The 16,159-nt window shown below is 45.7% G+C and overlaps 8 protein-coding genes across 9 annotated transcripts; 5 read left to right on the top strand and 3 right to left on the bottom strand.

The window, feature by feature from the left end:
• The first annotated feature begins 69 nt into the window (after positions 1-69).
• LOC6535818 (tRNA pseudouridine synthase A) lies at positions 70-1,867 on the top strand. Of its 2 annotated transcripts, none has more exons than XM_015191881.3 (4): positions 70-355; positions 416-901; positions 957-1,233; positions 1,298-1,867. In XM_015191881.3, exons 1-4 carry the CDS (start codon positions 316-318, stop codon positions 1,821-1,823), a joined length of 1,329 nt encoding a protein of 442 aa, XP_015047367.2. In that variant the 5' UTR covers positions 70-315; the 3' UTR covers positions 1,824-1,867. The 2 variants fall into 2 exon arrangements, with proteins under 2 accessions (XP_015047367.2, XP_002096440.2); XM_002096404.4 differs by having other exon boundaries at positions 74-351.
• A 20-nt stretch (positions 1,868-1,887) lies between these two features.
• LOC6535817 (signal recognition particle subunit SRP72) lies at positions 1,888-4,214 on the bottom strand. Its single transcript, XM_002096403.4, has 4 exons — positions 3,980-4,214; positions 2,882-3,918; positions 2,137-2,819; positions 1,888-2,079 (listed from the first exon to the last, which is right to left on the bottom strand). Exons 1-4 carry the CDS (start codon positions 4,089-4,091, stop codon positions 1,950-1,952), a joined length of 1,962 nt encoding a protein of 653 aa, XP_002096439.1. The 5' UTR covers positions 4,092-4,214; the 3' UTR covers positions 1,888-1,949.
• Positions 4,215-4,423: 209 nt separating this feature from the next.
• LOC6535816 (septin-2) lies at positions 4,424-6,716 on the top strand. Its single transcript, XM_002096402.2, has 2 exons — positions 4,424-4,658; positions 5,386-6,716. The coding sequence occupies exons 1-2, from the start codon at positions 4,511-4,513 to the stop codon at positions 6,495-6,497; spliced, it is 1,260 nt and encodes a 419-aa protein (XP_002096438.1). The 5' UTR covers positions 4,424-4,510; the 3' UTR covers positions 6,498-6,716.
• Positions 6,717-7,078: 362 nt separating this feature from the next.
• On the top strand, positions 7,079-11,375 carry LOC6535814. The gene is made up of 7 exons (XM_002096400.4): positions 7,079-7,475; positions 7,590-7,741; positions 8,838-9,717; positions 9,780-9,899; positions 9,959-10,123; positions 10,188-10,296; positions 10,354-11,375. The coding sequence occupies exons 1-7, from the start codon at positions 7,406-7,408 to the stop codon at positions 10,592-10,594; spliced, it is 1,737 nt and encodes a 578-aa protein (XP_002096436.2). The 5' UTR covers positions 7,079-7,405; the 3' UTR covers positions 10,595-11,375.
• A 156-nt stretch (positions 11,376-11,531) lies between these two features.
• LOC6535813 lies at positions 11,532-12,496 on the top strand. Its single transcript, XM_002096399.3, has 3 exons — positions 11,532-11,770; positions 11,822-12,083; positions 12,145-12,496. Exons 1-3 carry the CDS (start codon positions 11,702-11,704, stop codon positions 12,450-12,452), a joined length of 639 nt encoding a protein of 212 aa, XP_002096435.1. The 5' UTR covers positions 11,532-11,701; the 3' UTR covers positions 12,453-12,496.
• LOC6535812 (signal recognition particle 14 kDa protein) lies at positions 12,418-13,141 on the bottom strand. Its single transcript, XM_002096398.4, has 4 exons — positions 12,990-13,141; positions 12,861-12,933; positions 12,696-12,796; positions 12,418-12,636 (listed from the first exon to the last, which is right to left on the bottom strand). Exons 1-4 carry the CDS (start codon positions 13,011-13,013, stop codon positions 12,505-12,507), a joined length of 330 nt encoding a protein of 109 aa, XP_002096434.2. The 5' UTR covers positions 13,014-13,141; the 3' UTR covers positions 12,418-12,504.
• A 210-nt stretch (positions 13,142-13,351) lies between these two features.
• On the top strand, positions 13,352-14,951 carry LOC6535811 (elongin-B). Its single transcript, XM_002096397.3, has 4 exons — positions 13,352-13,741; positions 13,950-14,043; positions 14,123-14,267; positions 14,391-14,951. Exons 1-4 carry the CDS (start codon positions 13,739-13,741, stop codon positions 14,503-14,505), a joined length of 357 nt encoding a protein of 118 aa, XP_002096433.1. The 5' UTR covers positions 13,352-13,738; the 3' UTR covers positions 14,506-14,951.
• On the bottom strand, positions 14,842-16,114 carry LOC6535810 (esterase CG5412). The gene is made up of 2 exons (XM_002096396.4): positions 15,584-16,114; positions 14,842-15,523 (listed from the first exon to the last, which is right to left on the bottom strand). Exons 1-2 carry the CDS (start codon positions 16,029-16,031, stop codon positions 15,132-15,134), a joined length of 840 nt encoding a protein of 279 aa, XP_002096432.1. The 5' UTR covers positions 16,032-16,114; the 3' UTR covers positions 14,842-15,131.
• Between the last annotated feature and the right edge of the window lie 45 nt (positions 16,115-16,159).

Genomic DNA, 16,159 nt, shown 5'->3' with positions numbered 1-16,159 from the left:
GCCTGGTATTATTATTTTCTCGTAAAATATATCATAATTTTTAATTTTTTAAATCTGTTTCTGTTGGCATTACGTCACGTAACGCTTTTAACATTTTGCGCCACACTGCTAAATTAAAGATGAAAAATATTTTAAAAACAAAATGACTAAACATAATAATTAAGATAATTCAAAGTAACCGATTTTCGAATGAACATAATATAAAGAGCCAAACCAAACTATTAAATAAAACAGCTGTTCCGTCACAGAGCAAGAAGAAGAGCATAATCACACGTGTGTAAATTCCTCCACTTTAAATCCAAAATTGTTTACTTAATGTTTTTAAGGCGGCTATTAAACGACTACACCAAGGCAGGTTAATTATTAAAGATGGTACCTTTAATATGAGAGTTTATAATTCATTTTCTTTTTATAGTTCGCCTGAAAAACCTTTGCAAACCCTGGAATCGCCAGAAATCCTTCGCTGCAGCGATGTCAGAGGCGCTAGATAAACTGGAGGTGGAGAAGGAAGCCAGGAAAGAGGCCAAGGAACTAGAGAGCGAAGCCGTGAAAGAGGCCAACCGCATCAAAAGAACACTTAAGCGCAAGAAATGGGTCGATTGGAAGGAGCAAGACGAGAAGGATGCCGCCAACGGGGTGAAGCGGGCGCCCTTCGATCCAGCCGAGCGGATCAAGCGCAAGAAGAGCGCCATCCTGCTTAGCTATTGCGGAGCAAACTTCTATGGAATGCAACGCAATCCCGGCATGCAGACCATAGAGGAGGAGCTCTTCAAAGTCATGCTAAAGCACAAGTGGATCACAGAGGACAGCTTTGAGCAGATTCAGATTTCCTGTTTCCAAAGGGCCGCTCGGACCGACAAGGGCGTCTCCGCAGCACGACAGGTGTGCTCCGTCAAGCTGCGTTAGTCTAATTATTCTTCCTTACCATACAATATTAAACCTACTTCTTCCTACAGCTGAGGAGCTGGACCTGGAGGCCTTCAATGCAGATCTGCCGCAACAGATCCGTCTCTTTGGCGTAGAGCGCGTGACTAAAGGCTTCAATGCCAAGGACCAGTGCAATGCTAGGACCTACACCTACACTCTGCCCACCGTGGCTTTTGCCTCATTTGAGGAAAAGGTCGAAGACTTGCACGACACCTTTCAGATTTCCCCTGAGCTGCTGCAGAAAGTGAAAGAAACCCTAAAGCTCTATGAGGGCACAAAGAATTTCCACAACTTCACCAGCAAGAAGTAAATAATTCAGGTTTATACTTCCTTGTTGGTCGAACTAATATTTTGTTTACTATTCTTGTAGAAGCTTCCTGGATCCTTCGTCCAAGCGCTTCATCATGTCCTTTACAAGCAGCGAGCCATTCCGGAGTCCCCAGGGCATAGAGTTTGTCACACTTAACGTCAAGGGTCAGAGCTTTATGCTGCACCAGATCCGCAAGATGGTGGGTTTAGCCATTGCCATTGTTAGGGGAAACACGACGGCGGCGACTTTAGAGCGTGCACTGACGGAGGAGCGCCTGGACCTGCCGATGGCCCCTGGGCTGGGCCTTGTGCTGGACACAGTGCACTACGAGCGATACAACGATCGCTACGGCAAGGATGGCATCCACAATCCGCTGACGTGGCAGGCGCAGGAGGCGCAAGTGCAGAAGTTTATCGAGAGGGAGATCTTTAGCCAAATCTATAAGACGGAAGCCGAGCAGCGTAACATGCTCGATTGGTTAGGAACGTTGCATTATCACTCGTACGACACGCGGGCGGAGGACGCACCTCCAGCTTCCTCGGATAGCAAGAAGATTAAAGGTGGTGATGACGACAATGATGAATAAAATAGATTTTGGTGTATGCACATTAATAAAGAAAGCCTAATCAATTGACCAGTTGTACAATAAGTTAAAATGCAAAACCGGTTTTATAATCAAAGTATAAAGGCAATGGATAAGATCTGTGTCAATTTAAAAGCGGCCTCCCTTCTTCTTTTTGTGGCCACCTTTGCGGTGCTGTTGCCTTGGTCCTGGTGCTGTTTCTTGGAAAACAGGTGTGGCGGGGGAATTCTTGGTCAGATTGACGCGGTTGGACATGTCGCTGTAAAGGAATATTATAATCAGAAACATTTTAACGTTTTTTATCTAACGAGCTTACTACTGATCGGCTGCTCCAGACGCCATGCCCTGGGAGCCCTTAATGACATCCTTGCCTCGTGCACCACCTCGCTTCTTTCGGAATCCTGTGCGCTCGTACTTGGGCAACCACCGCTCTGGATCAGGAGCCACTTCGGAGTTGTAGTTCTTGGGAAGCTTGCCCTTCCGTTTCCGGTTCTGGTTCTTCTTTTTCTCTAGCGGTGTGCTCGGCGAGGGTTCGATCTTGGCATTGGCAGACTTCTTTGCCGCCTTTACTGACATCACCCAGTTGGCCGCCTCTAGGGCGTCGATTTCGGAGGCAGTGGTCAACGTTTCCAGTTTGGGTAACTTTCTACTCAGCTCAAGAGCCCTCTTGGGCTGGAACTGGGCGTATGCGATGACCAGTTGAGCCAAAACCTTGGTATCGTTGGAGTTCAGCTTGAGTAGTTCCTCCAGGGAACTAGCGGCCGTCTCGGAAGCGCCACCACGCAAATGGAACTCGGCCGCCTGACGCCACATATCCGACAGATCACCACTGCTCACCTTGTTCTTCTTGTACCAGTCTACAGCGGACTTCAGCAGCGCCGAGGCTGCTGTCTTGTTGTCCGTGCCCAGATAAAGGGAGACTAGAGCGGAGACAACGCCAGGCTTGTACTTGGCCTCGCCCAATGACAGTAGTGTTTCTATGGCATCCTTGCGGTTGCCCTAAAAAAAGAAAGAAATTTGTTGGACACGTTTTCATATTGTTTAAATTGTTTGTAACTTACCTGAAGCAATTGAAGTTGGATGACAGCAAACTTGCTGACGAATTCGTGCGACTTGTGGGCTGCAGCGAACTTTTGTAGCTGATCGATTGCCTCCTTGTGCTTGCGGTCCTTGGCCAGCTGGCTGCAGCGAATGAGGAGGGCCTCAAATTCTACCTGCGGATAGGTCTGTGCTAGCTTTTGGCTAAGTTGTTGCACTTGGTCGCCGGCATTAGTATAAAGTGCCAGTAGACAGTTGTTAACGGCTATGACCTGCTTCTGGCGAGAGGTGAGCTTGGGCTCACAGGCGTCGGCAAGGGCAGCGCGTATTTTCTTCTTGGAGTCAAAGACGTTCTGGTCCTTATTGATCACCACAGAGTTGTTGCTGGCCACGGCAACCAAGGCCGCGTCCTTGGGCTTATGGCGCAGGCAGTCCGCGTAGATGCTGGCCGCCTCCTTGGTCTTGCCCTGCAGTTGGAGGACGTAGGCCAGTTGGACGCGAATGACGTCCACCTCCTCGATTATCTCCTCCTCGGAGGCACCCTCGTCCTCGAGGAACTCCCGGCAGAGCTTCTCGCTGGTGCGCAATTTGCGCTCGGCCTCGGCGTACTTCTGCCGATTAGCCTGAATGCAAGCGCTATTGAAGTACTGCTCGTAGGTGTCCTCCGGCACATCGGGCACTTCCTTGGTCTGGTCCACAGCCAAATTGGCGGCCACTGCGCTAAGATTGGTCCTTCGCTCGTCCTCGTACTCGTCACTGGTGTTCTTGATGATGTCACGGTAGGAGTCTAGGCACTCATCGTAGCGCTCCAATCGATACAGGACCTGGGTTCTGAGCTCCTTAAGATTCGGCGGCAAGGGCTGCAGGCCCGCATCATCTATAGTCTTGAGCGCTTGCTGTTGCTTGTTTAGGCGGTACTCGCAGTAGGCCTTCTCAAAGGAAAGGGAGGACAGACGATTCTTCTCGATGAACTTGTAGGCCTCCTCGAACTTTGAAAGCTGCATCAGGCAGACCACCTTGCAGTGCAGGGCGGTGGGATCGTCGGGGGCAACGCCTAGGACTACAGAAGACATAGGGAAGTCATCTTGTGGATTATATTCTCTTTAATCTGAGAAACTTACTGCGATTCACTGCCTTGACAGCCTTGTCAAACTCTCGGTTATTGCCGAATTTATGCACATCGGCGTAGGCAGCCTTGATCAGCGCCTCCTTGGGATTAGCGTCCTTTGACATCCTGGTTGCTCAGCAAGTGTGTGGGTGGTAAATAATATTTAATTCGCAGACTTCAACTTTCGACTTTCCTTTTAACATGCAACTTTTGACAGCTGTAGACACATCAGCAATGCGGGCTGCCGGATCGACGACTGTGTGGATCCAGAGATGCCAGATGGCTCGCAATTTGTTTAGATATTTCATTATTTAAAAAAGTCACTTAGGCTTTAAACTTAAATAAAGATACCACTATAACATTTGTACTCTTGAATTACTTTCTTTAAGCTATAATTTTGTTTTTATTTTTATCCACAAATTTTTCTGAGCTGCTGGTATTTTGCCCTTCGGCGAAACTGGCCACACTTGCAGATTCGTTGGCGACGCCTTTGATCCGATCTCTGTTCCCGGATTATTGGATTATTTGACTTTACTATTGGAAAATGTCCGTAGAAGTGGATTTCGTCGACAAAAAGGAGATTCATCTCCGAACCCTGAAGCAGTCCGGTCACGTGGGATTCGACAGCTTGCCGGACCAACTGGTCAACAAGAGTGTCCAGAATGGATTTGTCTTCAACGTCATGTGTATAGGTGTGTATATGCGGGTGAACTCTCCGTGTGTGAGTGTGTATGCGGCACAGTGAATCAACCGAAGTTTTACTGGCATATAAAACAGTGGTGGCCAAAGCAATAGCACTGGTTTTTCATTTCCCATGAAGGATAACATATTGTGCCTGGTTTTCTATTATTTGATATGTATTATTCTTGACAATAACGACATAATAGCTTAAAGCATGTTTCAAACTTGTGTTTTGTTTGTCCACATACAGTGGTCCCTCGATACAGTGAGTAATTAAAAAAAATAAAGGTGTGTTCTTTTATTATGTTCAACTTTAAGAATTAAAGCAAAGTCAGTAAAATAGTACTAGAGATATAAATAAAGAGTTAAACTAACGGCTGCACAGCACTTAACAGCACTTCGTAAAATATATGCTTTTGGTTTGGACATCGCTGTACTATGTACTCAAGTGTCTCATGTTGGATTGCATTGCTCAGATAAAGTGAATCACATGCGTACATGTCTGCGGGTAAACAATTGAAATAACCAGACGCCCAGATACGATTAGTATGCAAAGTGCCCGGCAATCGATTTCCTCCACCACTTTCTACAATTTCACCGTGACACCAATGCCGTACTGCTTCTGTGGCCAATTGAGCTCACTTGGGTGCTTCTGTGGCCAATTGAGCTCACTTGGGCGAAGGTTCCCCGAATCTGGCACCAATCTGACCCCCATTTTAATATTTTTACGCTCCGCAGGCGAAACCGGACTGGGCAAATCCACGCTGATGGACACGTTGTTCAACACCAGCTTCGAGTCCACACCGAGTCCCCACACCTTGCCCAGCGTCAAGTTAAAGGCACACACCTACGAGCTGCAGGAGAGCAATGTGCGACTCAAGCTGACCATATGTGACACGGTGGGCTACGGCGATCAGATTAACAAGGACGACTCGTTTAAGGCGGTGGTGGACTACATCGATGCACAGTTCGAGAACTATCTCCAGGAGGAGCTGAAGATCAAGCGATCGCTGGTGTCATGTCACGACAGCCGCATCCACATCTGCCTCTACTTCATCTGCCCCACTGGGCACGGCCTCAAATCGTTGGATCTGGTGTGCATGAAGAAGCTGGACAGCAAGGTGAACATCATTCCGGTGATTGCTAAGGCGGATACCATTTCCAAGGTTGAGCTGCAGCGCTTTAAGGCAAAGATCATTCAGGAGCTAAACACCAATGGAGTACACATCTATCAGTTCCCAACCGATGATGAGACGGTGGCCGAGACCAACACCAGCATGAACTCGCACATTCCCTTCGCCGTGGTGGGCAGCACGGAGTTTATTAAGGTGGGGAACAAGCTCATCCGCGCTCGCCAGTATCCCTGGGGCACGGTGCAGGTGGAGAATGAGACGCACTGCGACTTTGTGAAGCTTCGCGAGATGCTTATTCGCACCAACATGGAGGATATGCGCGAAAAGACACACACGCGGCACTACGAGCTGTATCGCCAGAAGAGACTTGAGCAAATGGGCTTCAGCGATGTGGATAGCGACAACAAGCCAATTTCGTTCCAGCAGACGTTTGAGGCCAAGCGCTCCAACCATCTGGCCGAGCTGCAGTCGAAGGAGGAAGAGGTTCGCCAAATGTTCGTGCAGCGCGTGAAGGAGAAGGAGGCCGAGCTGAAGGAGAGCGAGAAGGACCTGCACGCCAAGTTCGAGAAACTAAAGCGGGATCACGCCGAGGAGAAGCGCAAGCTGGAGGAGTCGCGAAAGGCGCTCGAGGAGGATTACCTCGACTTCCAGCGGCGCAAGCAGCAGTTGGTCACCGCCCACCACACGCTCACCCTCGGCAAGAGCAAGAAGAAGTAGAATCCGGCGGCACCGCCGAACAATGTATTGAGAATTCTGTGCGGTTCGCTTATCCCAAAGTAATTATTGCTTTCTCATCTCGTTGTCTTTCATTTGTACTATTAAGTTTACTTCAAATATTAACATATACACAACTACACGCATATGTACGCAGTAATATATGATTATGTATTTACAACTAACGAATAAATCGAACTTAGTATTTTAACAAGGTAAAAAGAGCTGTTTGCCGGAAACTTGTGTTTTTAAAATGGTAAGCTTTGGTGGGTTTTCTTTTGTTTTTATTTGTGGAAGTACTACAAACTAAAATTGTATGTCCTGGACTCTATAGAAAGTAACAGCTTGAAAAAAATATACCTCTTTTAAAATTGATATGTTTCGTCAACTTATTTACATAATTTACACATATTTACGTATTGAATACATCTTTTTCGTTACCTTTGATTTGTTTTAAGCTAAAGTTTATGCACCGTAAACATAAAAAATATCAGTTTGAATTTTAAGAATGGCGCGCTTTTCGTCGGATTAAACTGCAGTAGGCCCTTATTTAGCTCGTGTTGTGCTTGCCACCTGGCCACACTATTGTCCACTCATTCACTGCAGGCTGCAGAAATTATAGAACAAATTAAAAACGCAATAACAGAATTACCGCAGCAAATTCGACACAATCACGGAGTCCAGTGCTCCGGAACCCAAACGAAAGCAATTAACCGTGTTCAAAGTAGAGAATAGGTCGTAAAAGTGGGTGTATCCGTCGCCGAAAAGTGAGATACCCCTTTGTGTTTGTTTTTTGTTCGTTATAATTTTATTTGTCGCTCGAATTGGATTGCGATTTAATGGTAAGGGAGGGGACTCGCTGCAGGGGTGCTCCCAAGTGATTTTCCATAACCAGCGCTAAGTGGACGGAAATGGCGATCGGCTTGTCGAACATGACGCTAGCAGCATCGTCGCTGGTTTTCTTCGTTCTGCTGCAGACAGGTATGGATAATGGTGGAAGTGGGTGATGGTTAATGTAAGGTGCAGAGTGGATATGGTGGTGAAACCAACGAGCCCAAGAACTGTGTCACTAATGATGCCCACTCCACATTGCAGTTACCTGTTACACCGTCATCATCACCGCTCCCGAGCAGGCCCTCATCGGATCCACTATCAATGTGTCCGCCCAGCTCTTCGATGGCGACAAACCGGCTGCCGGGGGCAGGCCCTACAGGTTCACCTGGTCCGACAGTGCTGGCCATCGGAAGGTAATAATTCCACCTCCATCGCCCCACCCCATCCCCCTGCGGAACGTGCTTAAACAAAGCCTAAAAGTTTTGAATGATGGTGATTAGACTTATTGCCTGCGAATGCAAATGCCAATATTGCAAGCCAGTCGACAAGCCCAGAGTTTTCATCTACGGCCATCATTAAACTGGTCAGGGGAACTAGTGCCAAGTGGTTGGCCCAAACTCAGCTAAGCAGTATATCATTAATGCAAATAATTGCTATAGCCAAAAGTTGTCGTTTTTGGTCAAAGGAGAACTTTCTCTACCATTTTTTTTTTTAGTTTAGCATTGGTCCATGCCAATTGTTCATTACCAAATTTTGTTCTAAACAAAAGTTCCACAGTGAAATTTATTGACACCTATTTGGCAATTCCTAATTTCAGAGATCCTAGAACTTTTTATTCAAAATGTTGGTTAAAAAAAGGTTTCATTTTGTAGACATTTGTTAGACAGTTGTCTAAATAATTATACATACATTGCTTTCCTGGTTATTATTCAGAAATCCTATCCTAATTATTCCCCCTTCAGAAAGAACGAATAACGAAACGAACGATAACATCGAAAACGATTGTTTATTTCTATCAAGCAAACTTGAGATTGAAATCTATAACCGCAATGGCTAAACTGAGCATAATATTGAAAATGATTTTACAGATCTGTATCTGTTTTTTTTAAATTTATCAAATGAAAACCGGTTCTTGTTCGATTAAAATCATACAAATTTTATTATTTCCGTCGCAATTTTTCCCAACACGTTTAGATAGAATTAAATTCACGGAATTCAATAAGATATTTATTTAAAAAATATATTTTGAATACAAAAGCAAGCAAACGTTTACATGTGCAAACAGCCGTAAAATATTCCTTTTCTAATCTCAGCCATGTGGCTTCAATTGATATGGCGTCATTTGAATGGTAATTTTACACAATTACTATTCAGCCACAGCTTTTCCGATTGTGCCTGGTACGTGGCCATATCAGCGCCAATTGGTGGCTGCTATTGTGGACGAATTTGCATGCAGAGTGGCTTAAAACTGCTACCAAATATACTAAACACTTCCCCTTGTCCCCACAGGCGATTGAAACGAACAGCGCTACCAGCAATTGGTCTGTGGTGTACACGCAGGAGCAACCGGCCACGCATGTCATCAAAGTGGAAGTGGAGAAGTTCGTCTCCTTTTTCTGGGTGACAGAGGCCAAGGCCTCGATTGGAATCAAGCTGGACAGCTTGCTAGGCGGTCAGTTGGAGCTGATTCAGAACAATGTGATAAGACCACATGAGTTTGTGTCCACCCAGGAGGCGGTGAATCACAGCGTATCGCTTTCCGATGCGGACCTACTTTTTCTGCGGTCGAAGGGCTATCGCATTCTGACCTATTGGTTTCAGAACTGCACATATCTCGGGATGTCTAGTTCGTTGTACTATCTGGCCACATATCCGAAAGCTGAGCAATACTATGATATGGAGGTATTAGTGGTGGCTTCACTAGAAATTCCGCCGGAACCGACGCCCTCAACTACGACCACCACAACAACTACTACTACAACCACTACTACGACGACGACGACAACAACAACCACATCTACAACTCCAGCAACTACGACAACACCTGCCACAACAACCACTCCGAAAACAACATCGTCGTCAACAACTACAAAAGCTACAACTCCAAAGCCGCCGGGACGATCCAAACGCGATGTAGCCCAGATCATGCATGCCAACGCTGCCCTTCTCGGCTTAAACATAACCAGTGCGCTAAAGCAGCAGAAGGCTTCCGCTGAGAATGGTGGGAATGTGTCCGTGGCTCTGGTCAATCCGCTTGGAGTGCGAAGGCTGTCCAAGCTCACTTTAGTACCCGGCCTTCAACCGCCATTCAATTGCGTGACCAAAAAATTCGTGGCCCAGGATCCCAAGCAGATATACGGCTATTTCCAGCAACGCGTTGTGTCTAAGGGTAGGTTTGTTTAATGTTTTGCATGAGCCGTTTTCTAATTCTCAAAGCTGAAAACACTTTAGATCCCATAAGCGGTTTCGGCACTACGGGCAAAAATTGGCTTCAGCACTGGGAGGTGCTTCAGCTCAATGTCAACTGCAAGGGATCACCGCCGTTTGAGCTGTGCACTCAAGTCTTCACTGGTGAGTGGCATTGTAATTGCTTATTGCTTCTTATCATAATGACTGTCTTTTTCTTGTAGCTCCTTACAACTCCACGGGCAATGAGACCTGCGACCAGTATGAACCAATAGAAAACTGCTCATATGAATACATGCGTTACTTCAGTGAAAGCAAGACTATTCTGTTCTTCATACGCAATGAGGTCTCCCAAACACTCAATCAGGTCACCATAAACATGTATGAAGGTGGGTAAAACGAAGTTAATTTAAATATAATTCTTTACAATTTATTGTTTATTTGACTACGCAGCTCAGCATCAATCTCAGCTTTCAGTCGTGGTTGTGCCCGTAAGCTGCACTTTGGTGGCGGTAATTCTTGTTGTTTTCGGCGTGGCCTATTATATTCAACGGGGAAATCGGTAAGCACTGTCAAAATACCAATGGACACGCTTTCAACCACTTCTTTCGCTTCACAGCTTCAATGTTGAAGTGGCCGATTTCAACTTCGGCGACACGCAGTCGGTGGACATGGAGTACAAGACATTCCCGCAGCGCCTAATCGACAGCATCCGCGATGCCTGCACGTGGCCGGGTCAACGGCGTCACTCGCAGTCCAGCGTAGACCTCATGGCGGACCAGGAGCAGCCGCCGAGTCCGAGCTTTGCAGGCAATGTGGGCGATGTAGATAGCAACTTGCGCTACAACACTTTCAACTAGGTTCTTGAGGGAATCGGTTAGAAAGCAGTTACCTATGCAAAATATTCATATAGTTTAATTTCTGCGCCTAAGTTCTGAAGACCTACTCGTTAAATTTGGTCAAATCAATTGCAACTGTATAGCCTTGAACCTAAATATCGGTTTGAGGTCCATGGCAGTTTTCACTAAATTGGATTGATTGGATTGGAAGGCGGGATCAGGTGTGATAAATATTATTTGTTATTATTTCTATGTGCACTCTATGTGCTTAGTCATTTTCTTGTTGTACACCAGCACCTTGTGGACGCCCTGCTCCCAAAATGTACATGTACAGGGATGATAGAATCTTTTTTTCGTTTCCAAATACTTTATATCCCCTTACGTTACCATTGCAATCATCATCTTTAAACATTACGCACACACTTGCTCATCAATGGCCAAAATGTGGAGTAACAAGCATCTATTGCACCGCAATATCGGGTGTGCAGCAAAGTTGGGGAATTCAACTGCAGATTCCTTCGGATATTAATCAAGACTGTCTTTGTTCTAAAAGCAAAAATAAATTTGGTAAAATTTAAAACTAACTTATGCGTGGCGATTTGTTCGTGAAGCGTTAGATGCTAGCATAAGTAAATTTCATTGTATCCCTTGTATCGTGATCGAATTCTTTATCAAAGACAAGCCCATCTCACACCTAACACGCGCGACACAAATATTCATTGTGATAGAAATATAACAAACAGTATGTACGTTTACTAAAACGAAAAGTTTAAAGAAAACCATTATACTTATTAAGCTAAAATCCGTGTTTTTCTTTGACTGCTTTACAAAAGGAAAGGTGCCTGGATGTTTTTGTAGTTCAGATATATGTAAGAAAAGATTTAGCCGAATATTTCAGAATGATTTGATGCGACCAAACAAATGTGTTTTATCAGATTTAATTAATATTGAGTGAGTTTTTTTCTATGAAGGGATTTTCTTATATTTCCAAAATGTACCACAACTTAACTTAAAATTAGAAAATGATGAAAAAAATAGTTTTTGAAGAATTCGGATTTTCTTGTTGGTGCGATCTGGTAACACAAAAATAAAAAAACAAATGCATAAGAAGTTGGTGGATAACTAATAATGTTTTTAAATGACATAGGCCAGCCCCTAAAGGTGGAATCAGGAAAGGCTTACAGTTCTTATGAGGAGGTACGTATACAGTCTATATGAGCTCGCTTTTAATACCATTTTGCCTTCCAGCACAGTGGAGCTTTGCTCTGTTCATCAGCCGCCTCAGAAGATCTAATTATTCCACAAAATTGGTGCAATCTGGCTGTAGGGTCTCAGCTGGACATCTCACGGCTGAAATCCCAAAAATCTGTTTCAGAGAGCTGCACATTTAAAACCCTGCTTCCAAATAATCCTACCCGAATAGTTTACGATGGAAACGAGATCACCATTACATTGATACCAGCAGGAAAAAAAGAAAACGGCTTGGAGTGCCATTTGTTCTATATAGAAAGTTGGTATTCCCTCTGGGTCTTTTGTCTGTTGGTAGTCTAACAACACTTATATATTTGTAGACGGCCATACACGATATCTGATTGTGGAGTGCCTTTCAGGCTACCTGGACTTTTTGCCGAAGGCCCCTGACTGCTTTCGCACAGGGCTCTTTCAAGGAATCGACGTAATTTACGTAGACGAGGAGCTCATAAGTCAGAACCACATGAACGAGGATCTCTACAGTTTAGTTGACCTGATAAGGCCAAAGTTCATTTACGGGTTGAGGCAGCAGGAACTGCCAAAGTGGCTGCTCGATCTGCGTCAGATTTATGATAGAAATAAGACGTATAGCGTATCTTCCGTACAAAATGATGCATTTAAGATTTAAAACAAACGACCAGTTAACAGTCAAATAAAATCTAACTAAGACTACTCCCTGGTTAACCCTTTGTCGCCTTGGCTTTGCTTTTGACCTTCTTCACTCGCTTCAGTCCGTCCATCTTGCTCTTCATGAACTGCGAGTACATGCCCATCATGGCGGGCACATCCTCCTGCCGAACAACGGTGGAAATCTGTCGGGAAGGTTGGTTTATTGTTATTAATATTAATTAGTCAGTTCGATCGAAATTACCTTCTGGGATTTGGACTGGGCTCGCATTAGGCACATATAGGTCTCCGGCTTGGGCAGCGGTGGCCGTCCTGCTCTCGGCACGGGCTTATCGTTGCCATCATCTACGGGACATTAATTAAATTGCAAATTTGTTCCAAATCACCATGTTTTTCGGGATCCACTTACATCGCTTGAACGTCAACGTAAAGGAGGAGTCCTTCTTGGCCGCATTAGCGATCTTTTCCAGGCGCAGGATGAACTGAAAGGGAATACGAATATTTCTCCTTTTATTTTGAAAGTATTTCATTTATTTACGTTCGAATTGTCTAGCAAAACCATTTCGTGGCAAATAAAACAGGCGAAACGAGAAAAGTGACACTGACAGCTAAGGTACTGCGGTATTTTCTAGTACATTTTCTTGGCAATAACAAGGGCTGCACAGTCTCTTTACTTTAGTGATTATAACTTGAAAATTAATTGATTTAAAATCAATATACACTAATGAAGGTAAATAGAACATTAAGGTTATACAAATTTACAAATTAATAATTGCCAATGCTTTAAACACTTCTGTGTTAAAAGCTGTGCAGTAGTATCGGAATAGCGATGGGTCTAGACAATGAAGGACGCTGACCCTGAACTATCGATACAATACTATCGGTGCGACCATCGATGGTTTGACAGCTCTAATTAGTTGAGAAAGCAGCAGCAAAAGGCCAGAAAAAATCGTAAAACTACGAAAACCTACAAGTGCGGGGCAACTTAGGAAGCTGTTGCTCGAACATAGACACTCACGCTTGCTCGCCTTACCGCAAACCGCGCGCCACACCCTCTTGCGCCCGCCCCCCAACTCCGGTCGAGTGGTACATAGCGAAAAAAAGAAGCGCCCAGCAGCGGTGGTGCAAGCGAAGTAGGAAAATTCCAGCCGATCGAAACGAACGTCCGCGACCGCCAAAGGAAGCGCTGCCCTCGCCGTCAGTTCCGGAATATAGAGCACTCGCCACCTGGTTAACCCAAATCCGCATTTCAGCCGAAGTCCCAGCCAGCGCCACAAACTCCGCAACATGGTGAGTGCTGGTGCCGGTGTCGGACAGCCTAGAAAGGATGCAGTGCATCGCAGATGCTACTGCCATAGATACCGATGCGCTTTCAATCCATGTGTACACATCGCCTTTGTGATTGCAATCGCAGAGAACATGACACACTAAAAAAACGCCACTGAACTTTGACCGAAACAAATCGTATCGAATCAAATGCCTTTCCCCTTCTTTGCAGGACGTGTTTCTCATGATCAGGCGACAAAAGACCACCATCTTCACGGACGCCAAGGAGAACACAACGGTGGCCGAGCTGAAGCGAATGATTGAGGGTAAGTGTTGGCTTCTATTTATAGAGCAGCGCCATTATTGGGTAACTCCATGACTGACCATAAATACCATCGATTGCAGGCATACTGAAGGTGCAGCCCGTGGATCAGCGGTTATACAATCAGGATAACGATGTCATGGAGGACGAAAGCACGTTGCAGGACTACGGCGTGACGGTGTCCACGGCCAAGGCGCAGGCTCCGGCGCAGCTGGGTTTGACATTCAGGTGAGAGTGGCTGATAAGCCGGGTGCGGGTTATCTAGCGCACTAGGCGGTCGAGCGGCACGTGTACCGCTTACAGGCTTACAGCTAATCGTAGTACAACATCGGATTTTGTTTCTATTTTAAGGAACGAGGTGGGCGACTTTGAGACACTGGACATGACACCCTACTCGGCACCACCAGACTTACCCGAAGTCATGAAAAACCAAGAGGCCTCGAACGGACAGGAGCAGGTTGCATAAGGAAGCAACAACAGCAGTCAGTCAGTCAATCACCCCTACGAGAACAACAAACAGCAGCAAACACATCATTAAAAGCAACAGCAGCAGCAACGAGACAAACTAAATCCTCTTAATCCAGAGACTCCCTACTACTGTCGCTCGCTTGTCCCCCGCAAACGAAATGTATGAAATTGAAAGTCCGGACAAATAAGGAAGATCTGTCTGCGATTTTCAACTTCCCAGCCTGGTGAAAAAGCAAAAGCTGCAGTCGCAGCCGCAATAGCTAAATATGCATTTTTCGTTGTTAATACCAAGGAACACTTCACTATGGTTCCAACACAAAATTGTACTTTGGAATGGGATTTATAATATTCGGCTTTAATTTTACCCTACCCCCACTTGATTGTTTCTTTTAAATGGAATTTATACGAATTTGTTGAGAAAATACACAAAGTCATAAAAACAAATGTGCGAACTGAGCGAATGTGCAGAAATTTCAATACCCGATTCGCTTGATCCTTCGTAAGCAGAGTGAATATTTAACTAATATTGGGATCTAATTATATTATAATTTATAATCAAATCATTATTTTGTAATAATAAGATTTAATTATTATTAAAAACGAACGAAAAAACCCGTCCCTCGGCTAATCACTCTCGTCCAGCTCGGCCGTCATGGCGGCCACTTCGGCATCGTTGTCATCCTCCGCTCCACTGTCCACAAAGGAGGCATTGCCGCTTTGCTGCAATTCCTGGTGCTCCAGGTACTCTTGCAGCCGATCCTGGAAGAAGTTAATAAATGTTTGCTTTTGCTGCGCCGTCGCCGGGAAGTAGTGTCCACCGGTGTGTTCCAGGACTTCCGCGTTCTTGAAGTGCGCAGTCAGGGACTCGCTCATTTCCTTCGGAATGATCTCATCCGTCTGCCCGTAGATGTGCAGCGTAGGTATGTTGATGGCCTCTTCGTAGGCGCTCATGTGCACCAGACTGCCAGACAAGAATCCCGAGGCTAGCACAGCAAACTCCGGCCGGATAGAGGTCACTGCGGGACAAAGTTCACTCATAACAAAGGTTTTATTTTCAGATATCTGACCAGACATACACTTCTTTTTGGCCAGGCCGCATATAAGGCCCACGAAGCAGGCGCCCTGTGAGAAGCCCAGAAGTCCCTGAAAGGGACCCTGCGTTCGCCACGCCTCCTCCACGCTGCGCAGGCTTTCCTGAAAGCCGAAGGCAGGACCACCCTTGTTAGTTCCCTTGAAGGATCCATCGTCCTTGTTCGCCCACCAACTCCTCTGCTCCGGCACAGGCTCCGCCGCCGACTCCTGTGCTTTGGCCACGTGCGGCGCTGTGATGAACACGAACTCGGCATACTTGTTGGCGAACTTGCGGAAGGATCCCAGCTTGCTTTTGAAGGTTTCTCCATTCTGGCGGTAACCGTGCAAGCACAGGACTCGCACTTTCTCGGTGATTTCCAGCTTCGGCTGCTGTTTGCTGCCGCTGGCCCGACTGGAGCCGGCTGTCTCAGCCGCCGCATCGTTGTTGGTCATCCTTTCGTAGGATTATTTTATGTTAGGCTTTTATCAGAGATCAAGGTTATGGCAATTGTTAATAGAGATGGTCGTCTGTCGATAACGAAAGATTAAGATTTTGTGGCAGCACCAAGCTGAAGTACCTA

This window comes from Drosophila yakuba, chromosome 3R (genome assembly GCF_016746365.2).
Source record: "Drosophila yakuba strain Tai18E2 chromosome 3R, Prin_Dyak_Tai18E2_2.1, whole genome shotgun sequence".
NCBI lineage: Eukaryota > Metazoa > Arthropoda > Insecta > Diptera > Drosophilidae > Drosophila > Drosophila yakuba.
This window is presented reverse-complemented; position numbering and strand designations above follow the sequence as displayed.

Coding starts and splice junctions, on each gene's coding strand:
- LOC6535818 (XM_015191881.3), top strand. CDS start 316: ATGTTTTTAAGGCGGCTATTAAACGACTACACCAAGGCAG. Junction 356..415: donor AAACGACTACACCAAGGCAG/GTTAATTATTAA, acceptor TTCTTTTTATAG/TTCGCCTGAAAAACCTTTGC. Junction 1,234..1,297: donor CACAACTTCACCAGCAAGAA/GTAAATAATTCA, acceptor CTATTCTTGTAG/AAGCTTCCTGGATCCTTCGT.
- LOC6535817 (XM_002096403.4), bottom strand. CDS start 4,091: ATGTCAAAGGACGCTAATCCCAAGGAGGCGCTGATCAAGGCTGCCTAC. Junction 3,919..3,979: donor TGTCAAGGCAGTGAATCGCA/GTAAGTTTCTCA, acceptor TGTCTTCTGTAG/TCCTAGGCGTTGCCCCCGAC. Junction 2,820..2,881: donor TCCAACTTCAATTGCTTCAG/GTAAGTTACAAA, acceptor TTCTTTTTTTAG/GGCAACCGCAAGGATGCCAT.
- LOC6535816 (XM_002096402.2), top strand. CDS start 4,511: ATGTCCGTAGAAGTGGATTTCGTCGACAAAAAGGAGATTCATCTCCGA. Junction 4,659..5,385: donor CTTCAACGTCATGTGTATAG/GTGTGTATATGC, acceptor TACGCTCCGCAG/GCGAAACCGGACTGGGCAAA.
- LOC6535814 (XM_002096400.4), top strand. CDS start 7,406: ATGGCGATCGGCTTGTCGAACATGACGCTAGCAGCATCGTCGCTGGTT. Junction 7,476..7,589: donor CTTCGTTCTGCTGCAGACAG/GTATGGATAATG, acceptor TCCACATTGCAG/TTACCTGTTACACCGTCATC. Junction 9,900..9,958: donor GTGCACTCAAGTCTTCACTG/GTGAGTGGCATT, acceptor TTTTTCTTGTAG/CTCCTTACAACTCCACGGGC.
- LOC6535813 (XM_002096399.3), top strand. CDS start 11,702: ATGTTTTTAAATGACATAGGCCAGCCCCTAAAGGTGGAATCAGGAAAG. Junction 11,771..11,821: donor CTTACAGTTCTTATGAGGAG/GTACGTATACAG, acceptor TTTGCCTTCCAG/CACAGTGGAGCTTTGCTCTG. Junction 12,084..12,144: donor CCATTTGTTCTATATAGAAA/GTTGGTATTCCC, acceptor ATATATTTGTAG/ACGGCCATACACGATATCTG.
- LOC6535812 (XM_002096398.4), bottom strand. CDS start 13,013: ATGGTTTTGCTAGACAATTCGAAC. Junction 12,797..12,860: donor TACGTTGACGTTCAAGCGAT/GTAAGTGGATCC, acceptor AATGTCCCGTAG/ATGATGGCAACGATAAGCCC. Junction 12,637..12,695: donor CCCAGTCCAAATCCCAGAAG/GTAATTTCGATC, acceptor CCTTCCCGACAG/ATTTCCACCGTTGTTCGGCA.
- LOC6535811 (XM_002096397.3), top strand. Junction 14,044..14,122: donor GCTGAAGCGAATGATTGAGG/GTAAGTGTTGGC, acceptor CATCGATTGCAG/GCATACTGAAGGTGCAGCCC. Junction 14,268..14,390: donor CAGCTGGGTTTGACATTCAG/GTGAGAGTGGCT, acceptor TTCTATTTTAAG/GAACGAGGTGGGCGACTTTG.
- LOC6535810 (XM_002096396.4), bottom strand. CDS start 16,031: ATGACCAACAACGATGCGGCGGCTGAGACAGCCGGCTCCAGTCGGGCC. Junction 15,524..15,583: donor CGGCCTGGCCAAAAAGAAGT/GTATGTCTGGTC, acceptor TTTGTCCCGCAG/TGACCTCTATCCGGCCGGAG.